Source organism: Volvox carteri, assembly GCF_000143455.1.
Source record: "Volvox carteri f. nagariensis unplaced genomic scaffold VOLCAscaffold_46, whole genome shotgun sequence".
Classification (NCBI taxonomy): Eukaryota; Viridiplantae; Chlorophyta; class Chlorophyceae; order Chlamydomonadales; family Volvocaceae; genus Volvox; species Volvox carteri.
The window spans coordinates 811,479-829,814 of NW_003307589.1; the positions used below are offsets into that span (position 1 = coordinate 811,479).

The 18,336-nt window shown below is 55.4% G+C and overlaps 2 protein-coding genes across 2 annotated transcripts in view; both read left to right on the forward strand.

Annotated features, from left to right (window-relative positions):
* Window positions 1–1,161: 1,161 nt before the first annotated feature.
* VOLCADRAFT_76489 (uncharacterized protein) lies at window positions 1,162–9,729 on the forward strand. Its single transcript, XM_002954808.1, has 6 exons — window positions 1,162–1,251; window positions 1,601–1,699; window positions 5,161–5,259; window positions 7,123–7,221; window positions 7,652–7,750; window positions 8,018–9,729. Exon 6 carries the CDS (start codon window positions 9,017–9,019, stop codon window positions 9,455–9,457), a length of 441 nt encoding a protein of 146 aa, XP_002954854.1. The 5' UTR covers window positions 1,162–1,251; window positions 1,601–1,699; window positions 5,161–5,259; window positions 7,123–7,221; window positions 7,652–7,750; window positions 8,018–9,016; the 3' UTR covers window positions 9,458–9,729.
* A 3,013-nt stretch (window positions 9,730–12,742) lies between these two features.
* VOLCADRAFT_106574 (uncharacterized protein) overlaps window positions 12,743–18,336 on the forward strand; it is a gene marked incomplete at its 5' end in the record, with an annotated part of 7,242 nt that continues 1,648 nt past the window's right edge. Inside the window, 4 exons of the mRNA XM_002954809.1 lie at window positions 12,743–13,165; window positions 13,686–13,887; window positions 14,917–15,390; window positions 16,948–16,997. Of these exons, the coding sequence (XP_002954855.1) occupies window positions 12,743–13,165; window positions 13,686–13,887; window positions 14,917–15,390; window positions 16,948–16,997 (1,149 nt within the window). The remainder of the gene's footprint in view (window positions 13,166–13,685; window positions 13,888–14,916; window positions 15,391–16,947; window positions 16,998–18,336) is intronic.

Here is an 18,336-nt window from a genome sequence, read left to right on the forward strand (position 1 = left end):
TGGAAGCAGTTGGATCAGTTGTCGCCGAGCGCGCTGCTGGAGGCGCTTCAGGACTTGGCACGTGTGGCGGGTGCGAACCGGCGGCACCTGTTGGGCCTCGCAAAGAAGCTGGGGTTGGAGAAGTTGTTGCCCGTGGAGGAGATGGATGAGCGGTTGTTCAAGGCGGCGGAGGTGGGCGACACGGCGCTGGCGCAGGAGCTGATCGACCAGGGTGCCAATACGCAGATGGCGAAGGAGAAGGATGTGAGGGGAGCGTGCGTGCGCGTGTCGTGTGCGTGTTTCGTGGCGACCCGTGGTCCCCGGAGCGAGGGCGGGAGCGAGGGAGGGAAGGGGCCGCTATGGGGGTGGTTACGTAGGGTTCTCCAACTCGGGGGGGGGGGGTGAGATGCGGTGCGAGGATGGTGAGGCTGGCCTGCCCCTGGAGCGGTGTAAAGCACCAGGACAGGGCAGGGACACAGGGCGAGGTTGCTGTGAAAGAAGGTCGCTGACGAGGCCCATTAGAGAATCGCGGATGGAGAGAAGGGTGGGGTCACTCTGTCTGTCTGTGTGTGTCTGTGTTTAAAGCAATTGATCCGCGAGAAGGAAGTGTGAAGGAAGTGTGTCGGGGGCTCCGGCGGTGGTGGGGATGGAAGCGGGGCGATGTTTCCACGTCCGGGGTTCTACTCCGGGGCTCCTGGTCGTGCGGGATTACTGGTTGGCGATGGGGGCAGGGGCAGGGGTGAGGAACTGGAGGGGTCAGCACACAGCAGTCTATAAGCAACAACTGCGAGTTGGCGTGCATCAGCTGCGGTATACGCATTACATGCGCCGTCTGGAAAAGAGAGAGAGATTGAGAGAGAGAGAGAGAGGGGGGGCCCCAACAGGGGGAGATGGATGGGGCTTGGATGGGCTCGCAGGGCTCGCTCCTGTCCATATTTGGTTGGTGAGGTGATGTAGGTCAAGAGGTGGGCCTCCGGCCCACCTCGAATCTTCTCCGCCACTGCCATCGCCATGCGCTGTAGATCCTCGCGGTTTGTCCGACCGTCCGCGGTTTGCCCGTCTGACCGTCTTCCCTCTTCTCCGCTCCCACACACCGCCAACCCGCCATAACTCTTCCTTATCTCCTCCTTTACCTCCCCGCCCCGCCCCTCCCCTCCTTTACCTTTCCTCCAGGACAACATGACAGCACTGTTCCTGGCTTGCCAGAAGGGCCATTTGGAGGTGGCCAAGTTGCTGCTGGCTTGCGGGGCGCCCATCAACGGAGCAAAGACGGTGCGCGTGGCTGGGGCCGGGGCCCCGTGGGGTACGTTGTCTCACGGATCACGGATCAATGGTTGGGTGGGGTGGGTGGGCGGCCCTATCCTGGAAGGGAGGAGTAGCAGGGGCCAGGCGTGGAGCGGGTGAAATTTTCAGATGCAAGACATGTAAAGACCGGCAGCGGTGGAGGCGGCCGAGTTTTTTTTCCTCGGCGGCAGCGGGAATGTCGTTTGGGGGACGATGTGGACGGGTGCTGAGAGCAGTGGATAGCAATGAGCCGCCAGTGCCCCGGCATGACTCCCTTAGACAACCTGCCCAACCGCTCACCCACCCCGCGTACCTTGTCTTGCTCTATACGCTGCAGAGCGGGTGTGCACCGCTGCACACAGCCGCCATGAATGGCCACACCGATGTTGTCAAGATGCTCATTGAGAAGGGGGCCAACCTGGAGGCGGCTTTCAGTGTAAGTCCCTCCGTGTGTTGCATTGAGTTTCGGAGCCGCGATGACGGTGGCAAGGGTGGTGGCGGTGCACAAATAACTTGATATCGAAATAATTAACTTGGTATCGAAGCGAGTTCCGTAGTCAACAGCGCGACGTGGTGGGATTTCACCAGTGAAGTACGGATGTATACATAAGTCAGGCACGACTGATAAAGCACACACTGATGTCCCCGGAGGTTCCGGGGTCGAGACTTGTCAGGGTGGAAAGATCCTTCCGATGGTGGAAGGTAAAAGTGCACCTAGTCCATGGACGGTGGTGACCTGGGATAAAGTTGACATACGAGCTGACCAGGAACGGAGTTGGGCCGCTGTCGGCCCGGCAGATTCCGTTGGGTGCTGTTGGTGGGTACTGAACCTGAGCGATCCACTAAGAAGTGGGCTAGGGTGACTGGATGAGGGTGCCCTGAAATACCGGGGAAGGCAGGGTCTGCCAGGTAGCGGCCGCAGGGTGAAGATATAACCCCCTGACCCACACATCATACATAGTTTGGAAGTTTTAAGTGATGTTGGTTAGAAGAATGGTGCCGGAGCCAGTAGAACTAAGAGGCGGAGGCGCTGTAGTGGCCAAGGGCGGCGAGAACTGAGTACAGACAACGCGGGCACCTAAAGGCAGCAAGGCATCACAGAATCTCAAAACTTAGCCTGTGTGTACACATCATGTGTGTTGTGTGTGTGGAGGTGGGGGAGAGATTAGGCACAGCACATATATGCAATACACACGGAGGGCGGGCGGGCGGGGTGGCTGGCAGGGTGGGCGGACGGGGGCGTAGGATAAGGCACGCATAACTACATGACTGTTGGGGCGGACGTTCTTTAGGTTTCCATTCATACAGGACGTGCGAGGTGCTGCTTGTAGGTAGCTGGGGGAGGGGAGGGTAGAGAGTCGGCACGCCTGGCTATCATCACCGCCCGTACCATCAGCACCATCAGCATCATAACCACCTCTATTTATGTACCTTACACCCCCCTGTTGGGTCGCGTCTCTCTCTCTCTCTCTCTCTCTCTCACGCAGGACGGCGCCACACCCTTGTACGTGGCGTCGGAGAAGGGCAAGGTGGAACCGTTGAAGCTGCTGCTGGAGGCAGGCGCCAACAAGAATGTGAAACTCAAGGTCCGTTGGTTGCTTGGAATAGGGGAGGCGGCCCATCATGGGGAGAGGGGGAGATCTGTGGGATATGATGACGAGAGGCTCGGATCTCTAACGAGGGAGAATGTATCAAGCAGTCCTTGGTTTGTGGGGGTGTAAGGTATATGGATGGATTGGGGAAAGAAATGGATAGGAGTAGAAGCAGGAGGGGTGTGTCTCTTTTAGGTATCCAACATGGCTGGCTGTGTCTGGCTGGTTGCCGACAGGAGCTGTCCACCCCGGGAGCTCTCACCGCGTCTGACCGCGTCGCGACTCCTCCTTTTCCTCTTCTCTCCATCGCCTTCTGTCCAGGCTCTGCAACGCCGGACTGTCCGGCTGTGATGCAAACACGCTGCACCTCGTTACTCGTCAGCCCCGAATCACACGATTTGGTTCCGGAGCCACCATAACCCCGTTTTCCCAACCCTCCTTTCATCTGCCCCTTGTACTATTCGTTGTGATGGCAATCATGGTGTGATGGCGGTCATTCACGGTGATGATGACGACAACATTATGATGGCGATCCGCAGAAGGACGGCCACACGCCGTTGTGTATCGCCGTCCTGAACCACCACACTGAGTGCGTCAAAGCGCTGCTGGACGCGGGCGCCGACAAGAACCTGGGTCTCAAGGTATCGCGCTGTGCCTGCTGGGCTAGGTCTGCTGGGCTGTGGGGCTGGGGATGAATGGCCCCGAATGAGGGTGCACTTTGCTTGCATGTGGGGTGACGAGGGTGAGGCAGTGTGGCCTCCGTCATCTGGGCTTCGCGGCCTGCCGGAGTTTGTCGACACGCCGTGCAGAGCACCATCATCGTCAACACGGGCAGTAGCAGTCATCACAAGGGCAGTAGCAGTCATCACAAGAGCAGTAGCAGTCATCACAAGAGCAGTAGCAGTCATCACAAGAGCAGTAGCAGTCATCACAAGAGCAGTAGCAGTCATCACAAGAGCAGTAGCAGTCATCACAAGGGCAGTAGCAGTCATCACAAGGGCAGTAGCAGTCATCACAAGGGCAGTAGCAGTCATCACAAGGGCAGTAGCAGTCATCACAAGGGCAGTAGCAGTCATCACAAGGGCAGTAGCAGTCATCACAAGGGCAGTAGCAGTCATCACAAGGGCAGTAGCAGTCATCACAAGAGCAGTAGCAGTCATCACAAGAGCAGTAGCAGTCATCACAAGGGCAGTAGCAGTCATCACAAGGGCAGTAGCAGTCATCACAAGGGCAGTAGCAGTCATCACAAGGGCAGTAGCAGTCATCACAAGGGCAGTAGCAGTCATCACAAGGGCAGTAGCAGTCATCACAAGGGCAGTAGCAGCATCGTTTTAATTTTGCGGTAGTGGCACATCGCCGTGTGACGCCGCAACAGCTTTACGGAAACCTGTTCAAACTTGGGTGCGGTGCTGTACTATGAGGCGGTATACTATGCTGGTCCCTGAATGTGTGTGATACACAGATCGAACCCTGCTGAGATCGAGCCTCTGGGTCTAATACTAAAGTCCTCCGCGAACCGGGGCCTCAACTCCGCCAGCCAAACCCACCAACCCAACTCGACCGCAAACCCAACCCAACCTCTTTGACCCCACCCTATCCAACAACTACCTGGCCCCCTCCCGTTCCCCCCCACCCCGCGATGCAGGATGGCGCTACCCCACTGTACCTGGCCGCGGAGAAGGGCTTCGCGGACTGCTTACATATGTTGTTGGCTGCCAAGGCGAACACAGAACTGGGAATGGAGGTACGTGTTTCAATGGACTGAGAGCCGCGAGATGTGAAGGCTTATTTATGTGTATATGTGTGTGTATGTGTGTGTATGTGTATGTGTGTTATCTGTACGTGGTTTATTGGCGTGTGTAAGTGGTGCTGATGCGCCCCAGGGCCCCAGGACTGTGTCCTAGAGCTTGAGCTGCTCCTCAGGGGTCGCATATCAGTAGGTGTGAGTCTAGGTGGTGCTGGTGGTGGTGGGTGTGTAGTGGACATCATCTCACGCGCGACTCCCGCGCGCAGCTTCTCATTAATACTTATACCCACTCCCCCGCACCTCTCGGGGGAGCTGTTCTCGCTCCCTGGCGGGCTCCGGTGGACACGTGTGTGACATATATACATACATACATATTTATTTATTTATTTACACGTGTGCCCTTCTGTACACCACCTGCGGTCCCCACGGCTCTGGTACTGTTGCTGCTCTTGCCACTTGCTATTGATGCCAGCTATGGCTTCAATAATGTCTGTCGCTCATCATATGTTGTGGTTGTATCGCTGTTCCTGTCTGGCCTGTGGCTGCGTGTCTTTGCAGAGCGGCGCCACGCCTCTGTACATCGCCTCGCAAAACAACTTTGCTGAGTGCGTGGACGCGCTGATCAAGGCGGGCGCCAACAAGAACGCATCACGCAAGGTTTGTTTGTCTGTCTGTCTGTCTGTTTGTCAATTTTTGTCTTGCCGCGGGCTAGAGGCCGCGGTTGTGGATACAAGCACCGGTGGCATACAGCCCCCACCCCCCACTTTATGTGTCTTATCATTTCAGTAGTAATATTCGCCTCTTCCCCCCAGTATAGTATAGTTCAACAAACTGAGCCGAGTAAGAGATGGCCGTTTTTCGAACAGTTGATGATGTGCACACGTGTGTCCAGTTGCACCTTCTCGTCGTGTTCCCTGAAGCTTTGACCTGCTTCGAGTGCACATTTGTGAAAAACCGGCAAAGCCTTATACATGCACATGTGAGCCATGATGTGAGTACGTACGTACGTATGTGTGCGTATGTGCGTATGTATGTGCGCCAGGCACCCAACACATATACTCGCTGCACACACCCACAGAGGGCGGGGGCCGCTTATATTTTACCGCTGTGGGATCAAGTAGAGTCAAACTGCCCGTTTTTGATGAGTTCAGACCCCCCCCTTTTGGCATATACCGCCCATATGCCCTCCCACTTGCCACCCCTCCCCACCTGCAGGATAAGGCCACTCCGCTGTACATTTCCTCGGAACGCGGTCATGTGGGGGTGATGAAGCTGCTGTTGGATGCGGGGGCGCTCATAGAATCCACCTTCCAGGTGGGGCAGGACGTGAGGGTGTGAGAGGAGGAGGCGGTGTGGTGGTGGGGGAAACGACGTGGCGGAGGGGGAAGGGAACCAGGCGGGTGGGTGGGACTGCAGTGCTCTTGGTGGGTGGTGGGTGGGTGGTGGGTGGGGTTATCAGGGTTTTGCGGTATTGACGAGAAGTAACCGCACCGGCGGGGAGGGGGAAGTTGGGGGGAAGTTGGGTGGGGTCGTTTGCGGCGGTGATGGTTGGGAGGGACTGTGGGTGGGCGAAGGATGATGCCAGGTGTGCGCCGTGTTTCGCACATCAGCCTTACGTAGCTGAGACATTGGACAGACTCTCAACTGAGCCGCACTAGCTCCTTTCCTTAAAGACTGACCGACGTTCAGCTAGCACCGCTAGCAAGTCGATCCGTGGGTAAGTCAGCAGCAGACTAGCGCTGACGCGATAGGCACAAACACGTCTCCTCGGCAAACCGACCGACCCTCGGGTCATCCACGTTCCTTGCGATGATGACGACGCAGAGCGGCGCGACACCAATTTACGTGGCGTCCCAAAACAACCGGGTGGAGGCTGTCAAGCTGCTCATTGAGAAGGGCGCAAACAAGGTCGTCAAGCTCAAGGTGAGTAGTACGACCACGCGCGCATACGGCGCATGTAAATATTTGCAACCAGTCTGACTGGATCGGCTCATTTCCTTACAACTTGAACACGCGCGCGCATGCTTCTCATGCATGTCTTGCAGTACAAGTACAATGAATAGAACGGCCCCCTATCGCGTTTACCTCTTGTTCACCCAGTGAATCCTGCTGGCGGTTGGGGGTTTCACCTCTGTCTGTGTAGCACTACGTCAGTATGTATGTCAGGTGAAGGGCCGCCATCAGTCATCAGATAGACAGGCAGACAGAGACAGAGAGAGAGAGACAGAGAGAGAGAGACAGAGACAGAGAGAGAGAGACAGAGTGAGAGAGAGAGAGAGACAGAGAGACAGAGAGAGAGAGAGAGAGAGAGAGACAGAGAGAGAGACAGAGAGAGAGACAGAGAGAGAGACAGAGGACCGCAAAACCCCGTTCGCCGCGTTAGGACACGAATACGGCTTACAGCAACAGCGCTGTAGGTACAGGTGGTATGAATACGTGCTCAACCCCCCACCTCTCCCTCCCCTGTGTGGTTCGTCTTTCCTCCCCTCTCCCTCCCCTCTCCCCCTTTCCCATCGCCAGGGTGGCTACACGCCCATCCACAGCGCCTGCCTTGCGGGGCATGTGGATGTGATCAAGATGCTGGTGGAGGCGGGCGTTGACAAGGACCTGACGCTGGAGGTGAGAGGCCGTCTCTCTGTGTATCTGTTTGTCTGCTTACATACCTGCCCCGACAGGACCCGGCTAATCATTGTAAAACATCAAATCACATTAAATTATCGTACCCAAGGGGGAATGGTGTACCATAGCCAGCTAACTATGCGGCTAGCTAGGGGGCCGCAGGCCAGTGGAAAGCAGAGTTACTAGCCCCCGGTGGAGCTGTCTGTGTGTGTCTGTGTGTACGTGTGTATGTATAGAAGTATGTCTTGTGCTTGTGCCCCTGTGCGTGCTGACGTCTAGGGAAAAAAACAACTCCGAGTCTTGCTTTAAAGCTTCGCCCTTCCCTTTACCCCTCTCCACCCTCCTCTCCAACCCTCCCTCCCTCTCCTCCCCCTCCCTCTCCTCCCCACCTTCCCTCCCTCTCCTCCCCACCTTCCCTCCCTCCCCTCAGGACGGCGCTACCCCGTTGTACCTGGCTGCGGAGAAGGGCCATGTGGAGGCGGTCAAGTACCTGCTCTCAGTGGGGGCAGACAAGAACAAGGCGGATAACGTACGAGGCCGGGGGTGGAATCCACGGGTGCATATATCGTACATGTATGCATGTAGGGGGTTGACAGGGCTTGCCTAAATTTGACAATCAGAAGGGAGTGTGAGAGTGAGAGGGTGGGGAGCGTTTGCTGGGAGTCAGGACGAGGTTGGACTCGCGTCCCCTGCTCCCGAACATCAACCCCAGTTTGTTTATGCGCGACCTGCGTGGCAACCTCCTTGATTTTCCCTCCATATCTAAACACCTCCCACCTCTCCCATCTCCCTGCAGAACGGGAAGCGGCCCAAGGATGTGGCCAAGAGCGGCTCCGGCGTGCCATCTCTCCTATAATAATGTGCTTAGGGATCAAGAGCCCGCTGGAAGTGGTCCTGGTCCTGGTCCTGGTCCTGGCCAAGGCCAAAGGGCTTGCTATTCAACACCGTCCCTGGGCTATAGTGGGTCCTTAGCCTTCCGTCTCACTGTCGCCATTGTCGCCATGATCATCGCCATCGTTGCCGTTATCGTTGTGGGAGATCAACCTGGGCCGGCGTAACGAGGGGGTATGAAAACCCGAATCCCTGAACCGTGCCTTGGCGCACAACGGACGCGTACTGTGTTCGAGGAGATGCACCGCTACTTGGGCGTGTGACGTGACGTGGCGTGTCAGTGATGTTTTCTCTTACAACAGAAACTTTATTTGTGCATTTTGATGCGGTTCATGTGCGCTTTATATTCCATCATGTGAATCCTCAAATTATTTCGCAACTCGCGTGTATGCGCATATGCTTGCGGGGCGCGCCCTTTTGCGTTCTCTGTGACGCCAAGCCTGTGGATATGGCTCTGCAGCTGCATAGAGGCAGAAGTGGGTTTGTGGCCCGGATGTGGTAGTGGCACCCCGGCCGGGGGTCGAAGGCGAAGGGCAGACAGTGCGGGGCAGATAGATACGGTGCTTATATGCTTCCTGTGGCGCGCTGTGCGTCCTGGCGGGGTGGGTTACTGGTGGTGGTGTGCTCACGTCACGTCGATACCCCACAGGGGCAAGGGCGGACAAACCCCCATACTAGCCGGCAGGTGTCATGAGGGGCTTAAATGTGATTGTGATTGAAAAGTTCCGCTTCGTCGCCTCCCTGGTCAGGTCGGAAGGATGTCGGAGATGACTGAAGCACGGCAGCAGAGCATGTCTCCAAAATGGGCAAGAGCGCATCACATGACGGTGGCGATGGTGGTGGTGGCGGCGAGTACACAGGAGGTGCTCGCGTTCGCGACGTGTGCGTGTGTATATAAATTCGTATGTGCGTGTGCGTGCACAGAGCATTGCGAGCGGGTGGGCGAGGGGCTCTTTGGAGTTTGGATACGAATTTGCTGCACATATGCCGGTGTACGCGCGCGAATGCGTATTTGTGTGGGTGTGGGTGCCTGTGTGTGTGTGCGCTCGTGGAGGGAGGGGGTTCTCGCACCCCCGCCACGGGTAATACACACACGCGCGCGCAGACACACGTAAATGGCTCATATACATATTCACGCCGGCCTATTGAGGTTATCCTAATCTGCGGTATATTACCCCAAAACGACCAACCCGCAAGAACAAGTCCAGCACACGGCGTTTGTCCTGACCAGCCGCGCTGGTTGCGCATTATGATGTTTATTGCTGTTGCGGTCTTACGTTCACCAGGGCTTGATGTAAGCGGTACATATACGTGTGGGTGGGTGTGCGTGTGCGTGTCTATTTAGGGAAACATCCATATGCACGTCTTGTGTCTTTGTGTGACATTTCGCCGCGCAAATATCTCCCGTACCGTACATTTGTATGCCATCCGTGGATCACGTGATCATATCACGTGTATGGATTCGCACGAAGTGTTAATACGTGCGGCGTGAGGAGAACGCCAGGCTGGCTGGCTGGCTGGCAGGACGACAGATAGCCTTTATTGCGGTTGCGGAATTACCTATTTTCTATCGCATTTTTACTTTGGCCCTCATATGCCTATAAATGCGCATCTTCTATCGCGATTTCCCACGCCCTGGCTTTTCATTGCCGCGCATCACTTCCTCTAAACCCTAAGATACGCTACGCACTTGGCCACCTTTACGTACCCTGTCAGCCGTAAACTGAAATGTTGTGCTGCTTGTTATTATGGTTGTCAACAACGGCGCGTCGCATCGAAAGGTGCTCAGCCTGCGTCCAACCACATCATCCGACGACCATATATCTGTATGCGGGTGTTGCTTTGTATGATTTGGACTGAACACCAAACGGAAAACTCGATTAACGACCGACGGCGCAGGAAGCCCAATGGCTTGTGTGTGGTATCTTCTGTACGGCAATGGATGTTGGGACGCGCGGTTCTGAACCTAAGCCGGCAGGGGGATGCGGAGCGGAACGTGACGACGTGAAGGACGAGAGACTTGCTGAGGAAATCCCTCTAGAAGCCAACTAGTGGTGGGAGATTCCACAGATGTGTCTGTGGAGAGCATTGGGCTTCTCCGCTCCTTTCTCGGTGGTGGAGAGTTGCCCTGGAAGTGTTGGTGCACAGGGTACGTGAGGTTAAGCATTGACAGGCCTCCAAATACGTTTTCTTTCTTTTTTATCCCATTCGGTTGGAGGGCCGTCGGCTTTGTGTTGATTGTTGTGAATGTGTACGTATATATAGTGTATATGTATGTGCGCAAGGAAAATCACCGCAGTAACGACGATGACATTGTTATTGTCGTTAGCGAATAAGCGGCTTCTGGGCCATTTGCACACAATCGGGTTGCCTATCTAGGATTGAACACCATACAGCAGCATCTACCATTACCACACTGTACTACCCCGTACAGATTGCAGGTCCAAGGCGGTTGGTTCTGCCTCCTTGAAACCCTGCACAACATGTCACCCGAACACCAGTACGGAAAGAGGGTTCAGCAGTCGCCACCAATCCAGCGTGCGAATCTCTGTCCATCAACCGTGATCTCAACTCTACAGCGTGCCATAATCTCACATTTCCAACATTATCGAGGTTCTACACAGAACTTGAACTCAAGACCTTAAACCACACATTGCTGTAGTGTCCCCAAACCAAACATCGTAACAAGGTCGAAAGTCTTGACGTCTGAGCACGTGATACACATTATGAATACATTTACACGTGAGCGTAGCGACCCCTTTTGCCGGGTGGAGGTTTGGGTTGTGAGTGTGGTATATAGCCAGAATAGCGAAAGGGCCAGCCACAGGCAACGGGCGGGGATTTATACGGTGTTTATGTCGGTTGATGCCTATGCTCGCAGCACGGCCACCTTCGGAAATTGTTTCTGCTCGGTAACTGGTGGGTGGGGCGCCGGGAAGACGCAGGGAACACACAGGCCAACGCACCAGGTGAATACAGCGATTATCAGTCAAGATGAACGAATGGCTCAACAACAAAATGGAGGCTCATAGGGATACACAATGGCCGGACGGAAACAGCGACAGCCATTTGTAAGACCACCGATACTCAAGAGGCCATGTTACCGTCAGCCAGCCTGCCAGGCGGACCGGGTGCAGTACAAGCCAGGTCATGCCAGGTCAGCCAGAGGTTTGAACTGGTTACTATATGGGCATGGTTTCGGCTCGCACTTCAATTTTCCTGGGATCTGGCTTTCCTGGCTATGGAAAGTTTTGCGGGCTGTCGTGGCCCCTACATGGTATGAAAGTGTAGTGCCACTTAACCTAGTGTATCCAAAAAAGTGCGTTACCGAGTGCTCGGCGATGGTATCGCCGCCCTTACCGGCGACCTGCCCAGTTCCGCAGAGGTAGTGGTGTGTCTGCGAACACTACAGCCAGTGGATTGCGGTGCAAGGTTGCCGTTGCCTGCCTCCAGCAACACATGACTGAACAAATCACCCCCAGCAGCCCTGAGGAAGGACCGGAGCAAACCAGACGGATCACACGATGCACGCGACCCGTGGATCGTTCAAGGCCCGCCCTTGCCTCTACTCGTTTCTAAAACCCTTACAAAAACCCGCTGCTTGGATGCCGATTGACACAGTAATGCAGAAAAGGAAGATTTTGGAGCCGGAACCCCGTCAGAAGGCAACCGACATAAGCAGCTACGCGGTCCGCTGAGCAGTAAGGAACCATCGCACGATAGCCAGGGCACACACCGTGCCCATGCCTTGCATCTATATACATTACGGCATACTCAGCCAGGTGTGCAAGCACATACGGCCCCAGCGGTTATCTGGCTACGAGGATGAGCTGTTAGGTTTCCGCACGGGAGGCTGAACGATATGCTACGTCGGCCCTGTGTCACTCGCCTGAGTAGCCGTTGACAGTTGCCGCCGGCGGGAAGGAGGGCTGCAAAGCCCGAGGAGCAAAGTCCTGAAAAAATCTTGCGGATCGCATGTCAACCATGTTTAATCAGCTAGCCACGGGCAGGGCTGGCCCGGCTCAACGTCCCCTGGCAAATAATCAGAACAGGAGTTGAGTTGGCAAGGAAGTGCTGCCTGGCAGCGGCTGCAAGCTACAAGGTATCAGAGCCATATTAAAATGCTGCTAAGGCGAACCCAAGTAGTCCACCAGTCGAAGCGACCATGACCCCATTATTGGCTCTTGGTACGCATGCTCCTGATGGAAGATTCCTTGCTGAGGAGGGCACGAGGACGGGAATATGGAGAGGAGATTTGGAGTAAGACGTGCTGTGCATGATCGATTGATCCGGTAGTATCCGCCTCCATCCGTCTTGTGGTAAAACGAAGTGGGATGTGAAGGCTGCCTGGGATTTAAGATCTGTTACCTTTGACCTGTGTGATGGCCGTTTTAGTTTATACGGCTGCCATACGGCATAGCTAGTACAACTTTCGTCACGGTTTGAACTGAATCACTGGCCGCACGTTCAAATCATTATGCGCTTGGGTGCTACATGCACATCTTTACAGGAACTGTGTGCCGCATTCCTTCGCCCTGAGTGAAGAATTTGCACATAAATGTGGAATATTGCCTTGGAATCCGTTGCTCCGCCTACTGGAGGAAAAGCAAGAGCGAGAAGTCAACAAAAAATGAAGGCGAAAGAAAGCGAGTCTACACATTTCGTAACATTTGCCCAGGCGGCTGCATTGAACGGACCAATGACAAAATTGGAGGCAGCCCAGTGCCTTCTGGGCGTTGCAGGCACGATATTTGGCCCGGAGAATGCAGAACGCGTTGCCGTGGCTATTGGCAAGCGCATGAACCTTTCCGAAGCGGATTTACTCCCTGGGATGGCGAAGCTGCGGCCGCGTAAGAAGGCGGATGGCGGAAAATCAGATAAGCGAGTGGCTTTGACGCCTTACACTCTATTCTTGTGCTACGCCATGAAGGAGCTGTACAAACAGAAGGAGGAGTTGCCGGTTATTAAGGATTTCCTGAAGCAGCACGGCGACGGGGGAAAAATCAACTTCCAAACGGCCATCCAAATCTGGCGCTCCCTGCCATGCGACAAGGTACGGAAAGCTATTACGGCGCAAGGGGCCTGGAATTTTTATTGAAGGGCACGCTACCATGGGCATCTTGCTGGTAGAGGGCGCAGGCTCCTTGTAATTGTGCCTGCGTGCGTCTAGGTACGGCACATTATGTTGCTGCTGTCGGGGCTTGGCGGCGGTGTGGTTTGGTTCAGTAATTTGGTAACGAAAGCAAGACCTTCTTGTAGGGCTGCCCCCTCTTTTTCTCTACCCCACCTTCTCACTTCCCTGGGTCTCCGGTGTCTTTCCTCCGTAACCCACGGAGTCAAGGCGTTTTCCTTTTACCTTAAACATTGCATCGCACAATTGTGCGAGACACTGCTATTCCCAGCTCACCGCTTGATCCCATCACAGTATCGCAAAGTGAAAAAATTACCCCAGATGGAAAGTGGGCGCGCGAAGCAGGCGTGTCTGAGGGGGCTCAAATCACAGGGTTGTCATTCATTCTTCCACCTGTTCACGTGCGTGCTTTCCGATGGACATGGGAATCGAACTCACGCAGGAGCGGCTGGATGTGCTCAAACCCTTTTTGGACGCCATCAACAAGGACCGTCTGTTGCGCAAGCAACAGCTGCCAGGTGGTGCCAGCGGTGGGGGCGCCGGGGAGCCCGCGGCCGAGGCGTGCGAGCGCTACCTGCAGTACGTGGCTGACCACCCGGAGGCGTCTTTCGTTCGGCTGCTAAAATTGGATGGTAGCATCGACGGTGGGTGTTGTGAATGGGCCATTTCTGTGTGTGTATGTGTGCGTTTGTTACGCCGTCTGGAGTTGCCAAAGGTGCAACGGGCTCACACGAGCCGGAGGCCAAGAGCCAGCCTAGGCCTGTCCAGGAAAAGGATACAAACGCAGAATGAAATTTATAATATCCTATCACTCAACGCGAGAAAGAAGAGAAGGATATGCCGGAACTAGTCGAGCTACCGAGACTGGTATGCCGTAGCAGCGCACCTGCGATTTCTGACCCGCACTAGCCAAACACTGTGGCTACGATTCGCCAACTTCAACGCCAACGTCAACCGCTACCATCACCACATCCTCCATAGTATGACCCACCTGATACCCGACAGGAAATCCTGCCTGCATGTGCTATATGCCGGGCACTTCAAGAGTACATGCTCTTCGTCCTCCACGCCCATGGGTTTGCTGTTGTTGTTGTTGTTACAGCGGCGGTTAGCTACCAGGCTTCTAGGCCGGAAGGCAAAGCAGCCGAGCCAAAGGGCACATCACCTGACGATGCATGAAACACGAACCAGGAAAAGCAGACTGGCTGGTCCGTAACGGCACGCAAACTTACTACTCGACAGGCTGGGTGTAGGCAAAGACCGGACTGCTAGCACTGCACTGCACTGCGGGTACCAGCAGGGGGACTTAGCCGATATGGCTGCCCTATGAGTGGTAACCTAGTGCCTGCTAATACCGGCAAATTAGTGTTCAGTGCCTCATTGGGAGGAAGTTGATGAGGGTTTGTATCGGAAATGTGGTATTCATGTGGGGAGTTTAGTCGGGGCTGGGCACACAAAACATGGCGACAGAGGTGTGGCGGCGGTGTACGCATGACGGTGATTGTACAGTACAATACAGTAGTGTAATGTATGGCCATTTTGTTGTTATGCCAACACAAGACTGGGGTCGTCACTCTCACTCTCTCTCTCCTTCCCCTTGTTGTCTGTCTTCGCTTAGTTTCGGAGTACCTGGGCGCCTCCTCCACCCCCTCCGGTGTTTCATATTGTTGCAGGTTTGGGCGCTCCGGGCGGACCGTCGGCGGCGACTTCGACGAAGGGCACAGCAGCGGCGGGGGCTGGTGCAGCGCGGCTCCTCGGCAGCCGGGGTCCCGTCACCACCGCTATGGACGTGGACAGTGCTTCCGCGGATAGCAGCAGTGATCAGGACGAGGAGGAGGAGGACGAGGACATGGCTGAAGTGGGGGAGGACGAGGAAATTGTGAAGGCTGGTGTTAGTGGGAGCGGTAGTGAAGGAGCGGGTGCGGGCCAGTTCTCTACTCCTGCTGCGGCTATGACCCAGAAGGACGAGGACGCGGAGGAGGAAGAGGGCTCGGAATCTGAGTCGACACCCGGTAGCGGGGGTGCAGGCAGCAGCGGCCGAGAGAGCGACGGGAGTGGAACGTCGGGGGGCGCAGGCGGTGGTTTTGCTCGGGGAGAGGAAAACGGGGGCAGGGATGAGGATGGCGACAGGGAGGGGGAGGGCCCAGGTGGGTCTCAGGGGCCGATTGGCGAAGAGCCGGAAGCTGGTGGCCGCAGCAGCAGTGACTATGCCAGTGGCAACAGCGGCAGCAGCAGTAGCCGGGAGGACGATGGTTCCGCTTCGGAGACGGAGGACAGCGGCAGCAGCGACGACAGCCGCGACGGCGATAGCGGCAGCGGTGATGACGAGGAGATAACGCCGCAGGTGATATCGTCGCAGGTGAAGGGCGCCGCCAAGACGGCAGCGGCGGCTGCGCCCGCTGCCCTGCCGAAGCGTGCTGCAGCAGCCGCACCCTCGGGGCAGCCGAAGCGGGCCAGGCGGGGCAAGGCATAGAACAGTGTTGCCAAGGGGAGCGGGGCGAGATGCAGCTTGTAGGAGAGGAAGGGGGTCGGTGGGCGAGTGGGGAGTGGATTTTGGAAGCAACAACGGAGCTGTGTCCGGATGTGTTTGGGTGCGCCCCAAAAGACGGGAATAGCGTCCTGCTCTCCTCCTAATTTGGTGTCCTTGTGGCGCTGCGTCGAGACGGGACTTGTCATTACCGCCATCATGGACGTTAGGGCCTTGCTACGTGACGGAGTCCAAAAGGGGTATCCCAGGTGACATCGACCGGCGGCGTTCCGGGGCAGATTGATCGGCTCTGCTTTGGGTTGAGGTGATTTGTGAGTGGCGTACTGTGAGCGAAAGTTTATACATCTTGACGGTACGTGGCCCATTCGTTGTTTGCACAATGCACATTCGCAAGAAGCCAGTACGTGAGCATGTGCCCGGATTCCAAGCCCGGCCCCCAATCGTAGTGGCCGTGCTGCTAGTGCCACTAGTGCTATAATTCGCAGTCGTTTGGACAGGCATCCTGTAATGAAAGGGTACGTAATCGCAAGTCTCTGCTACACGGGCATGCACAGCGTGCAGCATGTGCTATCCCTGAGGTGGGCGGGCTGGCGATGAGAGGTCTGAATCCCGGGGGGGGGGCAGTAGCTGTCTCTGAAGCGCGGAGGGTCGTCCTGAGCCCTTTGGGTGCGCCGAAGGAAAGGCGGCGGAAGGTTCGAAGAGCTTTGCTTCTAGAGATATTTCCGCACCTCACATGTGGGACCAGTTTATCTATATGCCCTTTCCCGCGCAATTATAAGCAATATGCCATTACGATTTAGTTGGCGGCGACAGCAGACGCAGCATAACCTATCACCAGCATCAGCAAAGCGCAGCAAAACACCCTAGGAAAGTCGACAAGATACTTGCCAACTAAATCGTAATGGAACATTTCTTATAATTGCACGGGAAAAGGCATATAGATACATTAAGCCATTGCATTTTACAGTTTACGATGTACGGCATGGTACGGCACCTTCACAACAGCACTCGCCAGAGAGGCCCTGCATGTGTTGCCAAACATGTCTCCGGTACTCCGCGTCTATTTGTGTGTATTTGCGTTCCTGGCTTCCGGGCCTGTTTGACAAAGTGCCGTACAAGATGTTTTAACCTTGTCTTCCCTTGCTCAGTATGCTTGCATGTGTCCGTTGTCCCGTAACGCTTCCATGAGGCGCTGAATGCGGCGCACCTGCCTAAGGATGTGCATGGCGCGCGCATTGGACCTGGACGTGCATGAGAATCCCTAACGTAAGTGGGTGCTTGGACGTGTGTCTGTGTGTGTGTGTGTTGGATAGCGGGGGGGTCGGTAGGTGGTTTGTTAGGGAATCGGTTCGGCCGTGTGCCGTATTGTTCGTTGATTCCGTGGAATTGCGACAAGGACCTGGCGATGGTGCCAAGGGGGGGAGGAGGCCCATACAGGAGGGTAGGATTCGGGCTGGAATTAGGGAAGAGCTCTGTCGCAGAATTAGCCTGGATTTTATTCCTGACGAAAGAATTGGTCTGCCGAGGTCTGGAATTGTTCTGGCGGACCCGCCGGAGGTATTCGAATTGCGCTGTGGAGCCTCGGAATTGGGCTGTGCTGCGCCTGAATTGGCCTGTCCGGGTGTCGAATTGGCCTGTCCGGGTGCCGAATTGGCCTAACAGGGTATTGAATTAGCCTGACAGGGTATCGAATTGACCTGTTCGGGGTGTCAAATTGGCCTGACAGGGTATCGAATTAGCCTGACAGGGTGTCGAATTGGCTGTCAAGTTGGCAGGATTGGCCGGGGCTGGCATCCAAAAGCACATGACTTTTAAGGAATTTACAGAAAAACTTTGCAAGAGGACCGCTTACAAGTGCCTCATGTGTGTATTAGATTCGATCCCACGACATGGAGTGGAAAACCTTGCACACCTGGTTACCGTACTCTGGCACTACTACTACTACCGGAGGCAAGCACTCAGGGCCACGACTGCATTACCCAGTCAAGTCAGCTGCCGAGGTCCCACTGTTTTCCCACCACACTTTATCGACAGTCCGTCCAGTTTATCCCACAACACTCGTATGCATGAATAGGTTCGGGTGGAAACAATGACAAATCTCTGATAAACCGCTAAACTCAGTACCACGAGCTACATTGAAAACAAATGAAAATGCAGATGTCTGCCGAGAAGAATATGTTCGCCATATGCAATCTATGCCTTAATCCATCGAGCTCTCCGTTGGGCGGGGCATGGCCCATGAAGTCGCCCCCGGTACTCCGCCCATACAACCAAACACTGACACAAAACGTTGCACGTCTGGGCCCATGTAAACCACGACACTTCCGTGTGGATTGGCTACCCGCCAAACGTTGGCGCAGAAAACAGACAGGCCATTGTAGTATGGCATCAAACCACGCATAACCCACAGCGGCTTTCAGCAGCAGTACTGCTTGGTGAATGTGACCAGCCGTGTACTCTGTTGCGCATCTCTGGAAAAACAGGCTCTGATAGCTTGCACCACCCTGCACCCCAAAAGGCGGGTTGACAAACACATTGCCCATCCACGCGTTGCACTCCAACAGACCATCGGATTCCATATCGTAATACACTGTCGCCCCAACAC